This window comes from Ammospiza nelsoni, chromosome 2, assembly GCF_027579445.1.
Source record: "Ammospiza nelsoni isolate bAmmNel1 chromosome 2, bAmmNel1.pri, whole genome shotgun sequence".
NCBI lineage: Eukaryota > Metazoa > Chordata > Aves > Passeriformes > Passerellidae > Ammospiza > Ammospiza nelsoni.
In genome coordinates this window covers 45079483-45100921 of record NC_080634.1, presented here as the reverse complement: position 1 = coordinate 45100921, position 21439 = coordinate 45079483, and the positions used below count along the sequence as shown (strand labels likewise).

Sequence of the window (21439 nt, the reverse complement as noted above, 5' to 3'; positions counted from 1 at the left end):
AACTTGAGTTTTCTAGAAAAAGCTGAGATTTTCTGTAGGACATTACTAGATCTCATGAATTTTTCTGTTGGCTTAAGAGTTTTAAGATTCAAAATAGACCTAAATCACACAAACAACACAGCATAAGATGTGTGAAATCAGGTGCCTGCATCCATACCAAAGAATCCAAACATCTAATTCTGCATATAAAAGCCTCTTAAAGACACAGTTACAAATCCAGGGCACATTAAATGGAACCATATCGGCAACAGATTGGAAAGAGCCTGATGTGAAATTATGCTCAGAGAAAGCTGTACATATTCTGGAGGTAACAGATGGGCTGCCAGATGTTGGGGCTGCTCTCACCTGCAGACCTCATTCATTCCTGCTGCTAGTAATGGAAGATCTGGAAGCTAGCAAGGGATCTGGATCTTCCTGCACAGAGATGCTATTCCTGAACAAGACGGGAGAAAAAAACATCTAAAAAAGTTATATTTTCTTTGCATGCTGGAGGCAGATTATTATTTTCATGTGTTTTTTTAGAGTAGAAAGAAGTACTTGAAGTATAAAAATAAAATAGCTCTATGCATCAGGTCAGACTCGGATCCCTTTTATCCAGTTGACTTTTGGCTTTAAAAAACTGCAGGGAAAATTTTAGTCAAATTTTGACTACAGAAAACTGCCAATCCTGCCAAAAACTGTTAAAAGAGAGTCACAACAAAAGAACACATAGCATTGCTTAGCATAATGTGATTTGCTAAAAGATATAGTTAAATAGGAGCTAAATCCTTTTTCAGGCTTGATTTAAGCTTTCACTCAGTGACTTGTTTGGAATAGGAAGCAGAGGAAGGAAAGCAGAAAACGGGAGTAAGGCATCGAGTTATAGAAGCGCAGAGACTTGAGCTAAGGATAACTAGAGATAGTTAAGAAAAAGAGCTCTAGTTTTCATTCTACCTCTTACCACACACAAAGCAGACCAGTTAAGAGGAAAAATTACTGATCATCCACAAGTCACTATTTAATCAAACAATATTTTAAACTTGTACTGTTCAGTGAGATACACATATGGCCATTTGTATTTGGAACCTGAGCTCCTTGGGAGCATTCTGATGATGGGAAAGAGTTGCATTTTAGAGCTGCTGTGTCAAGACACACAGCAGCTTAAATTATACATTAAGACTTCTGAAACTTGTTTTGTGCTGTCAACACCTTTCTACCTTTCATGCTGGGATGTTCAGTCCATAATGCCTACTCTGTCACACACTGTGCCAGTCTGAGATTCTATTCTCAGTTCAAAGCAACCGCAAGAAAGAAAACAAACTTTTCTCCCTACTTTTGGTTGGAGATCTCTCACAAGAATCAAGGCTGCACAAAGACTAAATAGCCATTTTATGTCTCGTGGAGTCCATCTTGTACTTACTGTCAATTGGAAGTGGGCAGTTTTGCAACTATCACACAGATTAATCACAAACTGTTTTTCAGGTGCTATTTGTACCCCAAATGTCATTTCCACAGAGAGGTATTGTTACAAGCTGCTGAGATGCCTTTCAGCAGCCTGCTCCTTTGCTTCAGTCTACCTACAGTTTACCTGAACAATTATTATCTTAGTGGGATAGGCCTTTCAGTTGTTGGGAACTGTACCATCAACTTCAAAGGGCAGTTCCTGGGACTTGACACCTAAGCGGCCAGAGAGTTGTAATAAAAAGAAAAGAGAGAAAGAATAATGAGCAGCATTGTTAAAATATAAAGGGCTGCATCTTGCCCTCTGCTGAGATGCTTTGCAAGGGATTGGGGAAATGGCAGGGAAAAGGGCAGGAGAAAATTATTTCTGAAGTGGCAAGAGGCAGCATTTATTTCTCAGGGGATCTATAGATTGGAAACAACCATAACCTTTTGTATCCCACTGGCATACAGTGGGGATTAATCCTTATCAAAGGTTTGTAAAAGTCCAGAAAATCAGTAGGATGTGTGCACAGCAATGGTATCAGTATTTTTGAGACATTATGGCCTTTGCTGATAGTCTGAGGTAAGTTCACTGGTTATACTGGAATATAAGCCCCTCTTCACCTGTCAGAGAATTCAACAGTCTGACAAATTTCATTTGGATAGATCTGTTATTGTGAAGCTCCTATCCTGTTTGCATTCAAACAATTCTGAAACAGACAAGCAAGAAAAGAACTCTGATCTTTTTGCTGCCTTGATTTCTTTCTGTCTGTAGAAAACAAGCCCGTTATTGAACTTTTCCTCGTTCTGGCCCAATGCTTCTGTAAGACAGTAAAGAAATTTTTAGTAATCACTAAATATTGGAATGAGAAATCTCTTGTATAAATAGTTTATAAAACTTTTTTTGAAAAAAGCCTAGTTGTGCTTTTAAGCAAATGCTAAAGCAGAATATACAGAATGGTAGCTTCTCCTTTTACACTGATTATACTGCTAATTTAAAAATACCTATTGCCACTGAAATGTTTAAATTAAAAAAAGAAACCAAAAAAACCCCGCAGCCTTTCTATGAAATAGTTTTACTGCTGTTTCCATGCTCTGTTCTTTCACTCCTGTTCAGAAGCACTTCATTTTCTCACTAAAATCCCAAGACTTTCCTTGGAGTAAGGAGCAGGATGACACTAGCAGAGAGGCGCCAGAACCTGACAGTGTGATCAAGATGGGAGCTAAGCTTCTTGGAAGAGTTTTGCCTTCCATCAGTTGCTTCTACTGTTATTTGTAGTGTAGGAAAACAGAAATGGCAGCAGAACAAATTCCTGTGACTTTTGATTTCTCCTCCAAACCACAGAGAGCTTTGTTCAATTATGAATCATCCTTGAAGTCTGAGAGTGAAAACTTCCTGCTAGTGGCAATGAAGAAACAGGCTCTGTGAGGCAAGGCAGGTCAGAGATGGCTCTTTGAAGTACTTGAAAGATAGAGTGATTTTTTTCTCCCCCAGGTCAGAGAAAATTCAGCAAATGCAGCATCATGGACATTAATGACTTGTTTTCTTTCAAAGAGATAAGTATCAGAAATTATCTCAATAGCAATGCTCTTTACTGCCATTTGGTGACTTAAATCAGAATTATTACAATTTCCTTCCTCTGTAAGTAAAAATTGCAAGAATGGGTAAAACTATTTCAAGTAGAAGATTTTGCCTCAATACATTTGCTTGTACATCTTGCAGTGAATATTATTAGTCATCATGAAATTTTCCCTTTTTTTACTGCACCATTTCTGCATAGGGAAGACCCTTATCTTGACTGAAAATTATGAACTTAATCCAGCAGGCATCACTGCGGAACAGAGCAAGTTGGGACTCAAATCTCTGTTCCCAAGGCTTTATATTTACTTTTCAAATAGACACTCTGTTTTTTAGACAGAAATAACCCAGATAACCAAAATTAAGTATGCCTCCCAGGCTCAGCTGAAAGAACAACTTCCTAACATTCATTGTCAGGTTCTCTTCACTGATCTTCTTTTGACCCCTGACTTTTATATTCCTTCTTAAGCAATGGCCCATTCTCTGCCTTTTTACCTAGTAAGTGTTATTTTCAGTTGATAGAAAACTCAACAAGCTCTGAAGGATCTGACCTGCTTGAGAAATATCTCAGCTATAAGCTTTGACACTGAATGGTAATGATGTGGTAATTCAAGCCTTGCTATGCCTGCAGTGAAGGGAAGTTATGCCTACAGTGAAGGGAAGAATATTATGCAAAGTCATACAGTATGATCTACACCAACAAAAAGGATAATGATTATATATGTATAAAATGCTACAGATCACCTTCTAGTTTTCATATAATTTTGCATCACAGAAAGAAATGATCCTGGAAAATTCTGCTAAGCTGACTAAAATCCTGTTCTTTCAAGTATCAACAGACAGACCCATAACTATGGAGGGGTTTTTGCTTTCTCCAGTGGCCCTTGCTTCAAAAGTGTAGAGGTCAAACGCAGTATTTTCAATCACTCATTTTAATAATCAAACCTCAATTATTCACCAGTTCTTGCTATATCTTCTCAACACTGTATATAAATAACATCAGTTTTGAGGTCCTACAGTGCTTTGCTGAAACAACTCTGTGAATAACACACTGATTAAGGGCAATACCAGGCATTCTGGCAGGAGAAGGGAAATGTGAAAAAAAAATCAAACCTGCTTCCTCTGCATCTTTCCTCACTGTCACGGTTGCTTGTCTTCAGAATGATTTGGGGAGGCCTTTATGTGCCAGTGTTGCCAACCAGAAGACAGCTAACCAGCAAAAGAAATACCCATTCTTCTCTCCGAAGTGCCAGAATATGCTCAGAGGCACATGGGCCTCAGATGTTATCAGGATGACCCAACCATACATTACTTTTACCTATTTTGGTACCTTTCTAGAAACAGGGACATGCCACTGATTGAAGAATGCAGCCCAGATCCACAGAAACACCAAAACAGAATAGTTACACCAACAATATTGGTTTAAAAAAAAATCTATAAAGACCTTTGGAAACTGAACAATATAGGGTACACTGAAGAGTGGTCTAGGGAAATGCTTCCTTTATGATACAACACACTTTGTGCAAGGAAGCTTCATTGACGGGAAAAGCCTATTTTTCTAAAGATTCATGGATTTCTGCAGTACAAAACCATTGAAAAACAAAAGTGGAAGAAGTCCTCTGTAGTCCTCTGTCAACAAATGTTGACAGTGTAAAAAATTTGTGTGGCCAGCTTAAACATTTTTCCTAGTTCTTCTCTTACTCAGAGGAAGTCTGTGAATATCATTCCTATTCTTTTGCACACACAAATCCAATCTTCTAGAAAGCATAAGAAACCAGAGAGTGTAATATGTTTGGGGGGAAATGTTTTTACCTATCCTTACAGTTCACTACTGCATAATGACTCTGATGGTTTTCCTACAGAGCCTGGTGTGAATTACCAGATCACTGACCAACAAATCCAGGGTACAATGAGAACTGGTGTATATCTCAGAATATTATATTAAATTCACAATAAACAGCTTTGGCAGTGAATGATGAGCTTGGAATTCCTTCCATAGTAAGCTCCTTATAGTCTGGTCTACAAAAACATTGAGGACAACATTTGATAAAAAATTAAATAGTCCCACTGGAAGAAACTATGCTATCATAATGCTATTTTCAGGTCAATGAAAATAATAAAAGGAAACATCACTTACCAGAAAAAAAAAAAGGGAGGGGTGGAAATATTCCATCCTATGTAAGGTCTGCCAAAATTTTTTATGAATGAGCATGAGTTACTAAAATAAGTTTTCTTCCAACACTAGATTTCTAACGAACCGTACTACACATATCTGTGAAACGCCAAGGTAACTGCCAGCTGTAGTACCACACTGATATGAAGCAATGGAGGAATGGCAGTTCTACAGATTCACCTCAGGAAAACAAGAAGATGAAGTCATTAAGATGGTAGATTACAGACCCCATGCACACAAAGACTCCCCTCATAACAGATCTTTATCTTATTCCCACAGATTCATTTTTCTTCAAGGAAAACGTCCTTCCACCACAGAACTCTCACTTCTAGGGTAAATCTCTTTCTGGTATTGCACATTACATTATATAAAACAGGAGAATCCATACACTGTTACAGGACAGTTTGGATGCCTTCTGCACCCCAAGCAACCTTCAGGGAGCTCTTCCCTTGCAGGGAATGGAAACTAAAATCTCTAGCTTCAATTACATTACACTTTTCCCTCCATACAAGTTGCTAAAATGATGGCAAAATTACATCCGCAACACTAGCATCCCTGATTCACTGCCCACACTGCACATCTTATGTTAAACACAGTGAAGAATGGATAAAGTGCAAAGAGTCAGTTCATGTCACAAGATGTCACACTGCAAAAACCAGCAGATATCACCAGGCGGACCTTTTTGCCTTCCTCTTCAGAACAGAAAGAATTCTTCCTAAAATGAAACTGATTTAATCCTTTAATACATATAAAGAATAGAGGCTTGAATAATGGAATATGGAATCCCAGGTTCATATATATATATAAACATTAACTGTAATTCCAATAGCAGGAACTTATTAGAGCTCTGGATTTCATGAGGTTGGTGAACAAATATCACCAATCTCTAAAATACATTGATGCATCTAATCAAAGTTTTTCTATTATTTGTCTAAATCTAATGCTGCCATTCTCATCTGCCTGGGCTCAAAGTGTCTCACCAGACACTCATGACCTTGCAGGTTTCACTCATGCATGCTGCATACTTTTGGCTACAGGAGAGGACAAATGTCCTTAGTTGAAACAGTAAGAGAAGAAATGATAACAACTCATTTTTTAGCCCAACCTCTCATTCCCCTTAACATAAAACAGCTTCAAGGTACAAAAAGCTGAAAAAGCTTTTAGTGTACTTTTGAGAAAATACTGCCCTTAGCTTCTTTATCATTACCTCTTAGGGTGGAGAACTCTTTCATGTTCTTCACTATTCAAACTTGTTTATGATGCCTACATATCTAAAACAGAAAAGCAGAGGCATGCAAGGCACAGGACTTGAGAAGTACAAGATCTTCAGGTGTTGCCCTCTGATAACACAGTTACTGCAAGTGGCAAGGGAGATGACCCGAGGGTGATCCACAAGGGCCAGAAGTCTGGCCACAAGAACATCTAATGACAACACTTTTACAGAGGTAGGTCTTGCTAAGCAGACAAGCAGCACTCTCTTAACCACCTTTGAAAGCACCACCTTTGAAGAAAAAACTCATTAATTCACACTGAGTACCACACAGTGGCTTTGGAAGGATACCTACCGTTGTAGGAGGAGAAACAGTAAGAACAGTTGGGTAGTGCCATGAGAGAAACTCAATCTTTGCTGTGATGAGAGCCTTTGCCCTCAATCCCACATTCCTTCTCAAACACGACAGTCTTTTACAACATCATATAGAAATGAATATCACTGAAAAGGAAGGAAGGAAGGAGACACACATGATATGTGATGTGGTACTGCCCATTGGGCATAAAAGAAACACACATCAGGCATTTCCCATTCTCCTCCATTCAGTGATATGCATTATTTGTAATACTGCACCAGCACTGAGAATCAATCATTCCAATTAGCCAATAGGTACTGGTTGAACACTGCAGGAGTGTAGCATGAAACCCAACAAGGAAGAGTTTTGAATTAAAATCCACTACCCTGCTCATGTGTATGGTCATGAGCAACAGAGAGACCAGTCCTTGGATCTCTCTGACAAGTGGATTTCATCTGCATGAACCAAGTGATGGGTATGTGCTCTATAATGAACATGAGCCTGGTGATGTGATGGCAGGGAACCATCCCTAATCCTATGCTACAGGAAGAACCACTTTCTGTCAGTTAGATGTGTGAGAATATGTGATCTGGTTCTCCACAGACTCACATCAATTTTATTCAGATGCTACTATATTTTTAGGGAAAAAACTCCTGATTTATATCACTGAGTAAGTAGGAGGAGGATTAAGACAAAAATACTTCTAATGGAATAGGTGTTCAAACAGTTCAGTGATTAATTTGATATGAATAATTCATTTGGAAAAGTAGGTTTTTTTCCCCTAGTCCTGAACAAACCAAAGACAGCATTTGAATGTTTAAATTTTATATGCTATTTGCAATTATTTGTGAACTACATCAAGTAATTTGTGGTCTACATATAACTCAAATAGGAAATTAGGATTATTAAATAAAACAAAATTTGCAATTCCCATATCAAATTATGTCTTTTGACTAATTTATGTAATGAGCTCAGCTAGCCTGCCCTTCATGGATTTCAAGCTGCATGTTCAATATTTGCAATTATCTGTGCAGACAGCAGTTACATAAGTCATCTGATCAGCGACAGAAACACTACCATGTGGGATGAAGTCAAAATAGCAAAAGCAGCATAATCTAAATCTTAAAATATTCAGAAAATACTGAAACATGCAGATAAAATTTACAGCTGACTCTTTTCTGTTCAAAAACACAGGGGGAGGAAGATTTTCCCCTCTTCTGTAAGTGCTACTCTCCATAGATATACATGAAAGAGGTGGTAAAAATGTGAGGTATTGCTTGTTCTTTATTTTTATCCAGAACATTAAGTGTGTTGCTTAATGTTTTTAGTAGGTAAGCAGCACTGATGGTTTGTCACTGGGGCTGGAGAGGGAATGGGGTGCAGCAGGAGAACACGCAGCTTAGCACATATGAAAGAAAGGCTCAGGAAAGGCATGGACACGGACAGCCAGTCAAGACAGCTTGAAAGAAGATTTGGTCCAATTTTCAAGTCCGGTAGGATTTTCCCTATTCTGCTTTTTGAAAAATGTTTGAAGGTAGGATGTGAAAAATGACAGGGTTTTGATCACATCACCCTAATGACAGCTGCTGACCCCCAGTTAGATGAAACTATGGCCTCACTGAACTGTCTGGGAACTTTAGCTGGGATATAACCAGGACTTCACACTGGACCCTACAATTGGGGCTGTGCTCTTCCTCTCTGCTCTTATTAGTCTTACTAGGCCCTCTTACTTCTAACTTCTTTATGTCTCATCCCCATTACTCCTAGGTATTTTTGTCTAGCCAACTGAACAAACCTGAAATAAGCCCAAATTTGACACAAATCAATTTCCACAGGCTATCAGTGCTCATTATAACAGGCTGTCTCTTGTTGGTATTGAATACTCTGAAGAAGAAAGGGAAAGGGACTAGAGAACACCATAAAGCACACTTAAAGCAAAGAGCCCACTGTCAGGACATATATGACAGCAGCCAAAGTACTCCTAAAATGTATGTCCTAGCTTTGACTCAGTACAGCATGACTGTCAGCAGTGGGCATTTCCTTACTACCCTAAACTGCAGTGCTGCCTACCACTCTTAGGTTGTCTGAAACACCGAAAAGGAGATATTAATTTATCATAAATATCAAATAAAAACCAAGTGTTTTGAAAATATATCCAGATAATAGAGCAGCCTTTCCTATTAGCTTTAACTACTACGTTTAACTACCACCTTTAACTACTCTATGAGTTCTGGACATGTTTTTCTACAGAATTAACATTTTTATTGTCATTTTCCCTCTCTCACTTCCTTAATGTTCTCTCTACTTTGCCCAGCAGTGAAAGTGGCAATTTTTAAATCTGATAGGTACTGAATGTTAAGGACCAAAAATTCATATCCAGTCACTGAAATAGCTGTCCTGATTTTCCCCTGCACATACAAATCTTCTTTTGCTGTGGATGCAGATGATTCTAATGATATTCCTTTTACCATCCCTGTAATGCAGTAAGAGCTACTGATGTTTATGGCATTCTGTGCAGGTTAAACTGATGAGTTATGAGTGAGTCTAGTTATCTGCATAGTGGCAATGATGTCTCCTCTGCAGTCACAGATGTAGACAAATAGGTCCTTGGTTACCTCATCCACAGACATATGGCTACATCTGCACTTGCAACTCTTCCCTTACACCTACTTCCTCCCCTTTATTTCACATTGTGTTTCCTTCTCATGAGCACAGACGTAAAAAATGGGGTGCAGAGCACTCTGTGGAGCGTTCCCTTTCCCCCACCCATGTGCACCTTATCACTGTCAGACTCCCTTCAACTCTTAGTTGCTCTTTGTTTTCAAAAAAATTGGCAAACCTGCACTAGAAAATGGAAGTTTTGTTTGCGTTAAACATTAAAGAAACAGAATGGTAAACACCACCAATTTTAACACAAATCTGACTTTTGTTCCCTGACAATTTAAATGAAATGCAAATGATGTTCTGCCTGTGAATCAAAAACTCTTCTACTTTACTGAATGTATCTGATACCATGAAAAAGAAAATACTGGTGAGTTTGAAGGCAGTACTGAAATGCATAATGCTAGAAACACAAACATTTTTTCTAAATAAGAAGGTGCTTTAGTAAAAAAGTACTTTAATGAAGGACTAATTACCTCCAAGTTATGACATTTGAAAAAAGATGCTACAAGCAGCTTCTTACTCAGAAATTAGTAGCCGAGATCAATAAACAAAACATAAAATGTAGGCATATTATTGATGCAGATACTGATGTAGATAATGTAAGCATAATACTGCTATAAAGGGTTGAATTCTGTGAAAAAAAGCTGATGAAATAGAATAACCAGTGTTAATTCTATTGAGGCTGACTTCAAGTAGCTAGTGTTCAACCAGTTTGGTTTTTATATGGCCTTGAAACATATGCCAACTATAGCTGCTCAATCCATATTGCAATTAGAAATGGTTACCTTTGTTGATCAAAAAAAAATGAAATGGAAGAAAATAAAAATAACATACCATGTTCACACACAAAACAAAAAGAGCTATATCAGGGACATCAGGGAAGGTGGAATACTATAACAACACATTTTATATTGTTATACTATTCCACCCACCTTAATGGAGAACCCTTCGGTGTGGCTACGCCATAGCCTTTGGAATCCAGATTTCCTCCCACTTTCATGGTGTCACATGGCTTTCGTTGCTCAATGTATTCATTCATGGTGGACTCCAGCAGGAAGGCAAACTTGCCCTTGGATTTGCGGACACGAGCTACTCCCTCTGCAGTAGTCCTAGTGAACACTGATGGCTCAGCTGATTTCATGTAGGTCCACATCTTTTCATACACTGCTATTTTTGATCTCTGGGGAAAATCAAAAACAAGTTAGAACAAAAGAATGTTGCAACGTTTCAGAATGGCACTGCTCAAATAAAATCAACCATACTTAATTTTTAAGACATTTGAGGTTGGGAAAATCCTGGAGAAGGGTTTCATCTGAATTCCATTATTTTAAAAGAGACAAAAAAGAAAATTATCAATACTATAGTAGCAGCTACAATTTTTGAGTTTGGCTACCCTCTAGCAGTCAAAAAAGAAACCTGTAAAGCTGAATTTACTGTTAGATAGAGGAAGTTCACACAGTCAATGTGTTTTAGGGAATGATATATGAAATAGATGTCCACAATAAGCCTGTACTCTTAAGAGAAACAGTAAAATCATCTCTCCATAAATACTCAGCTGAATCTTAAAGCATTTCTCTAACACCCACTTCTTCTACCATCAAAACCAGAGTAGCTTAAGAAGGATTTCTGCTTTCATGATTCAGAACTGACCTGATCTATATTCAGAAATGCTATACAATACTTAAAGACATGGTTCACAGTAAAATATGGAAACAGCAAGTTGGAGCATATACTAAAGGAAGTAAAATGCCATAAGGATCTTTCTTAAAGAATTAGGTATGATTTTAGAACTGCAGTATCAGTGGATTTATTTTAAAGACTCTCATCCTGCCAATAACTGAGTAAGAAATGTACTTTCTCAAAGAATGCACACAATTCATGGCTTAGAGTGCATTAGTTGGAAATTTTCCTGTCCGAGAATGCATGGAGTAACAGGTAAATACTTAAGCAAAAAACAAAACTTCTTCATAAAAAAATAAAGCAAATAAAAAATTTCACTAAAAGAAAGGAAGGAAATGATGTCAGGCGGAGAAATTTCCCATGCCTCATTAGATTCACCCAACGACTCCTTTGCTTCCTCTAACAACAGGAATACATACATGCAAACCAGCAGTGTGTCAGCTGAACACTACACACTGTTTTTATAATAACAGATGGCACTTGTCTTCCCCTATGTATGCTGCAAAAAGGACTTTTTACCCTAATGCTCAAGTCAGCTTTTATTTGAGTCAAGAGGAGTTTCTAGCTAAGCAAGTTTTGGTCTATGAGCCTGTTCCTACACTGTGCTGAGCACTCCAGGAAAATATTCATTATTCAAAAGCCCCAGAACAAAGGGCCTCAGATTGTTTAAACAAATACTAAATCCTATGATCTTAGTATTATACAAATAAAAAATGGCTTTAAGAAGCCTGGAACTGAGCCTTTTTTATATCTGAGAGTAATTTCCCTGAAGCACTTCTTTTTACCAATTACTGAATGACTGTACTATTACTTAGAAAATAATTTGCAAGGGACCTAAGTCTATCCTGAAAATAATTGGCATTTAACTAAAACTGTTCAATAAAAATGCCATATAGCAGAACATCATAAATTATGCTTTCCTTTTTTAGTTTGTCTGAATGCATAATTTTATCTTTCTGTCAAATATAATAACATCTGAATCAAAAACAGCTGTGTATGTCCATAATCACATCCTGACTTGTCACCCTTTCTTTTCACTACAGTCACAGCTATTTTATATTTACATAATAGTGGCTGGGAGCAGAGCATAAACTAAGCCACCAATGCATTATTTTTGCTTTACACAGATGTAATTACATGGATTTAAATTTGCAGAAAGAAAAAAATGGAAGAGTGTAGTAATAAATCAGTCATAATTTCAAGAGTATTTTCTTGCCTTTGTCTGCCTTCACTTCCAAACATTTCTCTCATCTTAACATCCATTACATCTATTTCTTTATAAAGGAACCATACAATAGGTCACTTTCATTTATAACTTTATGCAGCACATAAAACAGCTTGATTAGTAACAGGAAACACTGCTCTACATCAATTGGAAAAGGCTGCATTTAATTATTTTTTTCTTTTAGCATCTAGTCTCCTTTGCCTATGAAAATATAAAAATATGGAAAGTCTAACAAAGTATCTGCTCTCTAGCATTTTCTTCTCCCAAACTTTCATTTGCTTGCATTCAATTTCTACATGTCAACTCAGAGTGAAAACTGAAGAATGAACTAACAAGTATTTTTTATTATCATATGAGAAAACATTGCAGCTTTCCCTGCAGTCAGCCCAGCTGGGATAATTTTAATTTCGGGGTTTTCTGAGTAGAACTGCTAAAGCTAACTACTTTCCCTCTTGAGCAGTTTGCCTGGAAAATACAACTCTGACTGCATGTACACCAGGAAACAGGAGTATATAACAGCTAACAGTATCAAAGTTCCTCTTTTTCTTTATGTTGGCTTTAAAATGATTTTCCCTTTTCTGCTTTCAATTCAGATTTAAAACAGGCTGAAGAGGTGTTTCTGACATTTTGATCAGAAATGACAAAATGATGAGAAAATGTCCTGAAGGCTCATCTTCAGCCACATAATCACCACTGACAGAAAAGTTACACATGATTCTAATACCAAGAAGTGAATTGCTTCCAAACCCACAAAATGTTTGACTTGGCACACAATCTTCTTGTACTATTGTTTCAGGCTAGGTCTTAATTTATGTATTTTGAAAACAGCTTTTACGTAAATATTGTCTGTTGATATTTTATCTTTCTCCCTGTTTTGTGAAAAATATCTTTAGAAATAGTACATAAAGTATCATTAAGAATCACTATATTGTGAGAGAGACTAGAAATCATTTGAACGCAGGGCCTCAACTGCACCATTTTAAAGAAAGTGATCAACACAGTTTAAATTTTCATTAAGCTTCATATTTTGCATATGCAATAGTATTTGTAGTTAATTTTAAAGTTTCCCTTTGTATTTTGAAAGAAAAGAAAAAATAAAAAGAGCAACATTGATTTTCCTTCTTTTTTCTCTTAGCCCTTTAAGACTGAAGTGAAAAAAGGGCTGTCACCTTAGACACTTCACTCCATCGTAGTATCTTCTCTTTAAAATGAGAACTTGCATAAAATATTGAAAGAGTTTCTGTGTTTACATGATGATTTAAAAGAACCATGAAATTTTTATCACCAATAGTGTTTCTACATCAAAATATCTGATCTCATTACTTCAATACAATGGCTTGTATACGTATTTTGAAAGTCTTGAGAAAACAATTCCAGTCCTTCATTCTTTACTATTTCTTTGGGAATTAATTTTTGCATACCATCGCCTAACAAATTTGCAAGTACTAGGTACTCTTAAAAATGCAACAAATTAATAAATGCAAAGTTACATAAATCTGCCTGACCATCAGCATCATGTTTTTAAGTATCATCACAGTTTCATTCTAGTAGAACTATCTATTTGTACCCATATATTGTGGTTACCACCTCAACTTAGGATGGACTGAAACTTGAGTTCCAAGAATAAAATATCTAACTTTCCACAAAAAGAACTAAAAATGTGTTTATGGGAGAAACATAGGTGAATATAAACAATTGGTAGGAGGGACTGTACTCATTAAAAAAAACAGTAAGACAGGGGTAGTTAGAAACCTTTTAGTGAACAGTCGAGGTACCAAGCACCATAACCATTTCAGCTGGATCCTTCTAGAGTTCAAGTAAAGAGGCAGGTACTTAAATGTGTGCTTTATATCGTCATAACACACACATCTCACATAGGATGCACAGGGCTGCTTTTCCTTCTCCAGTGTCTACAGAAGAAATCTAGAAAACTGGGTTAAACTGAACTCCTTGAGCAGTTTCATGATGTGAAGGTCCAATCACTGCGCTTAAGTGAAATCTATATCTTATAAATCATCTTTCTGCAGCTAATAGAACAGATTTACAAACACTTCTATGGGGATAGTTGTTGCAATAAAAAGGTTATTTCACTTGAGACACTGTCTTTGAATGGATATTGTCTACAGTTTCCAAATGGCACTGAAAATTTTCTTAATGGTTTACTGAGTTCAATTTGGCCAAATTGAAAACAGTGAAGGTGCGTGTGAGTATCTAACAGAATTCCTTTCAATTAGGCAATTAGAAGAAATTTTCATTCCATCTTCCTGACCTCTAAAAATCCCTTAATCTTCACATTTCAGCTAAATAATGACCTAATTAGCTGTGAAATTTTCAAGGAAAGGTTACTGGCTCACAGCATTTATTCAGAGCTGCGTTTAAACACTAAACTCACTTCGGTCAGCTGAGCTTAACTTTCATCTGCTGGAGTAATGAAATAAAGCAGGAAGGACTGTTTATTATGTGCTGCCTGTGATGTGTCCAAGCTCCCTGCTTTCCAGCTGGCAAATTATGAGGATTACATACCAACCACACTAATGCAGGAAAGCAAATGACAATGAAGTAATCAATAGAGACAGCGCAGGCATATGAATGGCTATTTATCCTGTTTCCTAATGCTCCAACCACATCCCCTCGAGTTAAATTTTCTCTTTATTATCCATCTGAAAGTCAGCAAATTAAAAAACGCATTTCCTACCCACCACCCAAGACCCTAAAGGAAAATGCACGCAGCCAAATCCATAAGCAGAAACAAAACCTGCAAGACTCCACTTTACCATCATAGGCTTTCAATGCTGCACATCACTTTAGTACTGTAGCTTCACATGAATCAATAGTGCAATGCTGCTTTAATTATCACTTGCTTCAGTATCCTCCCAGGCATCTCTTTTGCATCTCCTTTTTTTTTTTTTTTTTTTGACAGGATCAATAAGCTTTCCACAGATTAAAAAACTGAAAACTCCAACAAATGGTCTTGTGGGGGTAAAAATGTAGCTAAAGCATTTCAGGAGTTATAAAACCATACTGCATATAATTGCAAAGTCACATTATTTCACATTTCCAAGCATCTTAAAAGAGTGGTTGGTAGGGATAGCTGCTCTAATGGACGTGCCAACTTACTCTGAAGAACTCTTTGGTTGACCCTGAGTCCAGTGTCCCGTAAGCAATTTCGGTTTGTTTGGCAAGGTCTTCTGCACTCTCTATGGGGGAGACCATTCTCTCAACAGTCAAGAAAGCAGCGAGGTTAGCAGTGTAGGATGAAATAATGATGAGCGTGAAGAACCACCAGACACCTCCGACAATGCGACCTGAGAGGGATCTAAACATGAATAAGATAATGCACATTTTCCTGTCTCTTGAGCCACGAAAAGTGAGAGAGAGAGAGAGAGAGAGAGAGTGAAGGCACCATTATTGCTGAACATTTGTCATTAAGCAACAATCAATGGGAGGAAGGTCATTTGCATTTTAAATATTAATAGATGCTTCTACTCTTAGAAACTTAATGTCTACAGTGTAGTCCACTGTACCAATGTGTATCACACATACACAGAAGTTTAAATCCTCTTGGACAGTAATCTCAGTGTTCCTATTATTTCAGGACATGCCTAAAAATAGGAAAAAAGTGTCAAAAGATACTGGGTTGGTAATCTCTTTTGGAGACAAAAGTAAAGCATGGTAGCTGAAAATCAGTAGCTTTCTCTGTTTCCTCTTTAAAAAAAATGCAAAAGGCTTTGCATATGGATTATGTTGGTTTTAGGATTAACATATTCCTGTCACCCAAACTTCTCAAAAATTCCACAAGCCACTGCAATCATTCATTGAATATTCACATTTTTCTTCTTTAGGAAGCAAGAATTTTTTGATAGAAAAGATATTTCTGTTAAATAAAAACTTGTATTTTCCTTTTCAATACCTGCAATTTGATGAGAAGGTTGTTGAGGAGCAAGGCACATCCACGCTTAATTAGCACCAGTTTTATTACTAACTTCAATAATAGAAGGATTAGGCCAATGCTGAACATTCAAAATTTCACTGCAAATGGCTAAAATGAAGCCTTTAATTTTGAAAGACTGGGTCATAATATTTAATTAAAAAGTTTAGTTACTGCCCACTAACTTCATAAAATGTTGAGAAATTCAGGACTGCATATATTACACTAATCATTTACTAGATTATCATATATTATAGGACTAATCATGTACTGTAGAACTAAACATGTAGTAGATCTGAGGCATGTCCTCTGTTGCTGTAAAAGCAACACATAGTGGCTTCTCAGAAACAATCAAATATTGTCTCTCACAGACAGCAGTATTTGTGAAGCAGCACTGTAGAACTTGAAACAGAAGTGGGACATTTCTTGATGCAAGGCAGATATTCAGCACAACTGTGTGCATGCATTTCATGGTTGCAACACAATGGAACTAATCTAACAACAACACAGTTCTTTAGAAGTCAACCCAGTGGAATTTCCCCTGTGTGAACCTGCTGTTTCTGACAGCTATTTGGGGTTTATGCACACTGACACTGGGAAAATAATAGTAATGACTGAAATTTCAAGTAGACTATCTGTTGCTCTTATCATGGCTATTAAAAAATAAAAAGAAAAAAAAAAAGAAAAAGAAAAGGTTGAAGAATGGACTTCAAAACACTGCCAGGAAAATTAATGAAAGAAGGTTTTATGCTTCAGTGTTGAAGACAAAATGCAAATGTAAAAAGATTTGACACAAACCTTGGGGAAATATCACATCCTTGTTGCATAAAGGCACCCAGGGAAAACCAGAGGCTGTTGAATATGCCAAACTCATTGGGAGGCTGGTCACTGGGTCCTTCTTTCCCATCCTCTGGTTCTTCTGTGTGCCACTCATACGGACTAAACCTGCTAACTAGGAACAGGACCACACTGACACCAATGTAGGCAAAGACTATGCACATCCAGATCTCATACGCCAAAGGGTCCAAGAAGGAAAACACTCCTGGTTTAGATTTCTGGGGCTTTTTGATCATAATGGATATCCCCAAACTCATAAAAGGCTTAGAAAAATCAATGACCTCTTCTCGTACCAAAGTGATGGTCAGAGGCGCAACAGCAATCTCTGCTTTCTATAAAGAAAAAAGAAATATAGATGTATAGATTAATTGATGTGTGCTTATACACTTGGTAAGCAGCTAATTCCAAAGGTATGTTATTAACATCAGCAGGACACCATGGCTTAAATGCTCTTTGTAGCATTTTTCTCTTTCTATCACACTGCATTTACTCAATATGATTTCAGTAAAACATACACATTGCAGGTTTTTATTTTACAGAATTATACAAATACTTAATTTTTCTGCAAATCTTACAGAGGTGAGCAGCAGTATAGGAAGATCATTTTGGGCATTAATTTAGATTTAAATAAAGGAATTCAAGAAAGAATGGCAAATGAGAATGACCTTATTGTCACTGAATGTATAGAGACTTTTTAATTGCTGTATTTTGGTAAGACATAATAATATTTTGAGGTAAAGCAGTTCATAGACTCAAAAAAGCTCCAAATGGCATGAGGCTGCTAAAGTGGTTAACTGTTGCTGTGATTTCACCAAACTGCACAGAGCTGTCTCAAGGGACATATAGCCTAATAAGATTGAATTAGATTTTAAACAGCAAAAAATGGCAAGTATACAGGAAATAGGTGTGCAAAATTATGAGCTAAAAGGATAAAATGTGTGCTGAATCCATTCCCACTAGTGTCAGGAATATTTTTTAAATGTATTTCTAATCTGTTTTTTGGATGACGATGCCAATCTTGAATGAATTGTTATTGATGGCGGTGATCATGGCTGCTAACAATGATGTCTGTATGCACCATAAAATATTGGAGCTAAGCTAATGCATTGCTCTTCTCTTTAGGGATGCTACACTACATTAAGGTTTGTTCCTTGCCTAGCCTTGCCTTTTACACTAAAGCTGTCAGTGCAGCAGGGCTTCAGATGGGAATTGTGTGGGGACTTTGGGGCAAAGGATGCATCCCTGAGAGGGGAACAGATGCAAGAGCTGCTGAAGCCTGTGTCCTGCTCATCACCATAGTGCTGTGCCTAGGTACAGCCACAGAGCAGAGCCTGTGTTCTGTGACCAGTGTGGACTTCTATACAGCTTATGGGCTCAGGAGAGTAACTGTATTTTGTGAACACTTTGTGGTTTCAATGAAGTTAAAACATGCTGAAAAATAAGGATGTGCTCAAATAGTTTAATCCAGTGTTAAGTAAATAGCTCGTGTGCCAAAGAAAATATTGAAAAGGAGCTTATTTGTCATGTTACAACTTTGAAACAGGTAAATGCATTTAAATTAATTTGTGGTTTCTATTTTATGTGCTAATTCATATCAAGCCATATATAAGCTTTATTTTCAACCAATATTGGGTGGTTAAAAATTAAACCTATTTTGAGAGCTTTGCAATTGTAAATAATTCAAAAGAATTGACTCATTCAGTGGCCCAAAAATGCACATTTGTATTAAGATGGCTGTATATTAATCATCAGATTATATCTGTCATTCTGAAATATCTGTGATGTATACACTTTCCAAAATTTTATTTAAAGATATTACATTTTAAGCAATGCATCTGAAATCATAATTTTGCAAAGGTATCAGAAATTAACTCTGGTGCTAATGTCTCAGGTAAACATTATGATATCACTGCTAATCCTCTTAATTTTAATTTACATTTTGTTATACAAGGCATTTTTTAAAAATTTGGCTTCTTAATCCCTTGTGATTATCTAAATCAGGGTGAAACAGATGTTTTATGAAAACAGCTATTCTTTGAGAAGGGTAACATGTCTAAAATATAAAAATATTAATATCAATATTTCAACTAACCTGAAAATTAGAAAGTAAACTTAATTTCTGTAGTCTAAAGACTGCAGGATGGTTTGAGCTACTGGCTTTTCTGCATTTTTTTTTTCATCTTACTCATAAGTAGCTTTTCTCCAGAAGAATGGTTTCCTTCTTTAAAGTCAACATCTTTTGTATTTCTGAGTTTTAATTATTGCGAATGCCTAATGTGGAGTCCTTTGATTAAGCAAAAGACTCATGGCAACTGTAATCTATTCCTGCCAATCCTCTCTGTGTTTGTCATATAGTGGTATCTTCATTAACACAGTGTAAATGACAGACCTAGTCACTGGTCTTCAAAGATGTTGGCTAACAGGGTTTTTTTTTGTGTCTGCAGATTTCAACTGGGGTTAAAACAGATTCCTGGGGGTTGTTAGTTTTCACAGTGTGAGCTGGAAAAGTGACTTCCCCAAGTTAGTGTGAATTGAGGAGGTTTTGAATACCTACTTAGTACATTGCATATTATATGTGAAATACTGGAGAGGATTTATCATACGAAATTTAAATGCTTAAATAGGGTATGCAGGACGAACATGATCAAAACTGCTGCCTACAGACCTTGAAGGAGTTAAAGAGGAGAAACAGGAACTTAACCCATTTTTTTACAATAGTGATCTAGTATCAGATAATTCATAATTTAGATAAATCAATTTTATGCCAAGAAATCTAAAAGGAAAATATATAGCTCGGTCATAATTAAACGCCAAAAAACTGGAGAAACGACAGCGCCCCAGACTGATCATATTATTATTTTTGTATGACTATTGTGTGCCATGTAAAGCCTACATAAACTCTTTATTCCAAAAGCTAAATAATGAAAATAGCTGTGCATGATAATTATGTGCTTTGCCCAGTTAACATACACCATATAATTATGGATTTAAATGATTAATAATATAACTATGGTGCAAAAACAATTAATGATTTTGTTGCCATTGAAATCTGTTTTGACAGAGACTAATGATACTTCACAGTTTAATAACTGCATCTGTAACAGCATTTCAATCAAGGCTCCACCATTACCAAGTACAGATGCATTCTGGATCCTTCCAATATTACAGAAAGAGACAAGATTGATTCTGATGGAGAGAGACATTTTCTTTTCCAGAATATATAATTATTATAATGTTGAGAATAAAATTTATGCTTGGTACATGTATTGTGAAGGTAGAAATACTATCTGAGAAAAAAATCATGCAGAAACAGATTTTAATCTCAGAAGCTCACGGCTTCTGAGATTTCAAACAGAAATGAGTTGTGACCTTTTGTGTTAAGCAGTGAAAGAAAAGCATTCTGTGTCAGGAGAATGAATATTTAATTGGAGCTGACTGCTGGTGAATTTGGAAACACCTGTTACATGTGCTTAATGGCATTTCATCCCCAGCCAGCATTTCTTCTGTGAGCTAGATATCCAGGCAAACAGAATCCCCATGGCCCAGTGCATGCATGTGGATTCATCAGGGACAAATGACCAAAATTTTCTCATAGTTTTTAATAATGTGCTAAAATCAAAAGAGGAAAAGAAGCAACCATCCCCACGTGACATTCTGTACAATCTTAGCAAAACTGTACCCCACAGCATTTTATATGGGACATGATGGAAAAATCAGCCATGGGGTTCAAGGAAATGACTACCCTGCTCTGTGCAGCTCAGGAGTGTCCAGGTACCAGAACAACCTCTGGTGCATACAGGTCTTAAAGGAACATGGAATAAAATTCTCAGTAGTAAGGATAGGGCCAAGGGGCTTTGGGGTAGGAGAGTAAGAGCAAGAGAGCAGAGGAATCTTTTGTGTTGTATAGAAAAGAGTCCAATCTCACCAGCCAGAGCAAAACTGTCTGTTAATCCATTAACATGGTTGGGAATTAAAAGCTCTAAAATGTTTCCCAAACAGATCATCTCGTCAACTTGCTAATTCCGTTGCAAATTCTCTCCCAGTCCTGGCTGCAAATAAAAAGCCTCGCTTGAAATACAGCCAACTACTCATACTATTTGTGTTTATGATTAGGGGATCTATCAGAGAAGATGAACATACTCTTCTTCTAGCAGAGCTTTGCAGCAAAGTCTCTGCCTGACTGATTTTTCTGTTTTCTCCTAGGCCTGGGAACCTGATGCTCTGTAAATTGCCTGGCAAGGACTCAAGGAATTTGCAGGAAGCATGCTCTTGATGGATTCCCTGTGGAAATCCTTAGCAGAAAACTTTGTAAGTAGCAGAAAGAACAATTTCCTTTAAAGCTACACATGTAGAAGTACACTAAGCA

At 36.9% G+C, this 21439-nt stretch overlaps 1 protein-coding gene across 6 annotated transcripts in view; it reads right to left on the bottom strand.

The window, feature by feature from the left end:
• Positions 1-21439, bottom strand: part of GRIA4 (glutamate ionotropic receptor AMPA type subunit 4) — a 215861-nt gene that overhangs the window by 32863 nt on the left and 161559 nt on the right. For all 6 annotated transcript variants that reach the window (XM_059467009.1, XM_059467008.1, XM_059467010.1 and 3 more), the window contains exons 11-13: positions 17035-17405; positions 15426-15624; positions 10336-10583 (exon numbers count right to left, since the gene is read on the bottom strand). In XM_059467009.1, the coding sequence (XP_059322992.1) occupies positions 10336-10583; positions 15426-15624; positions 17035-17405 (818 nt within the window). The remainder of the gene's footprint in view (positions 1-10335; positions 10584-15425; positions 15625-17034; positions 17406-21439) is intronic.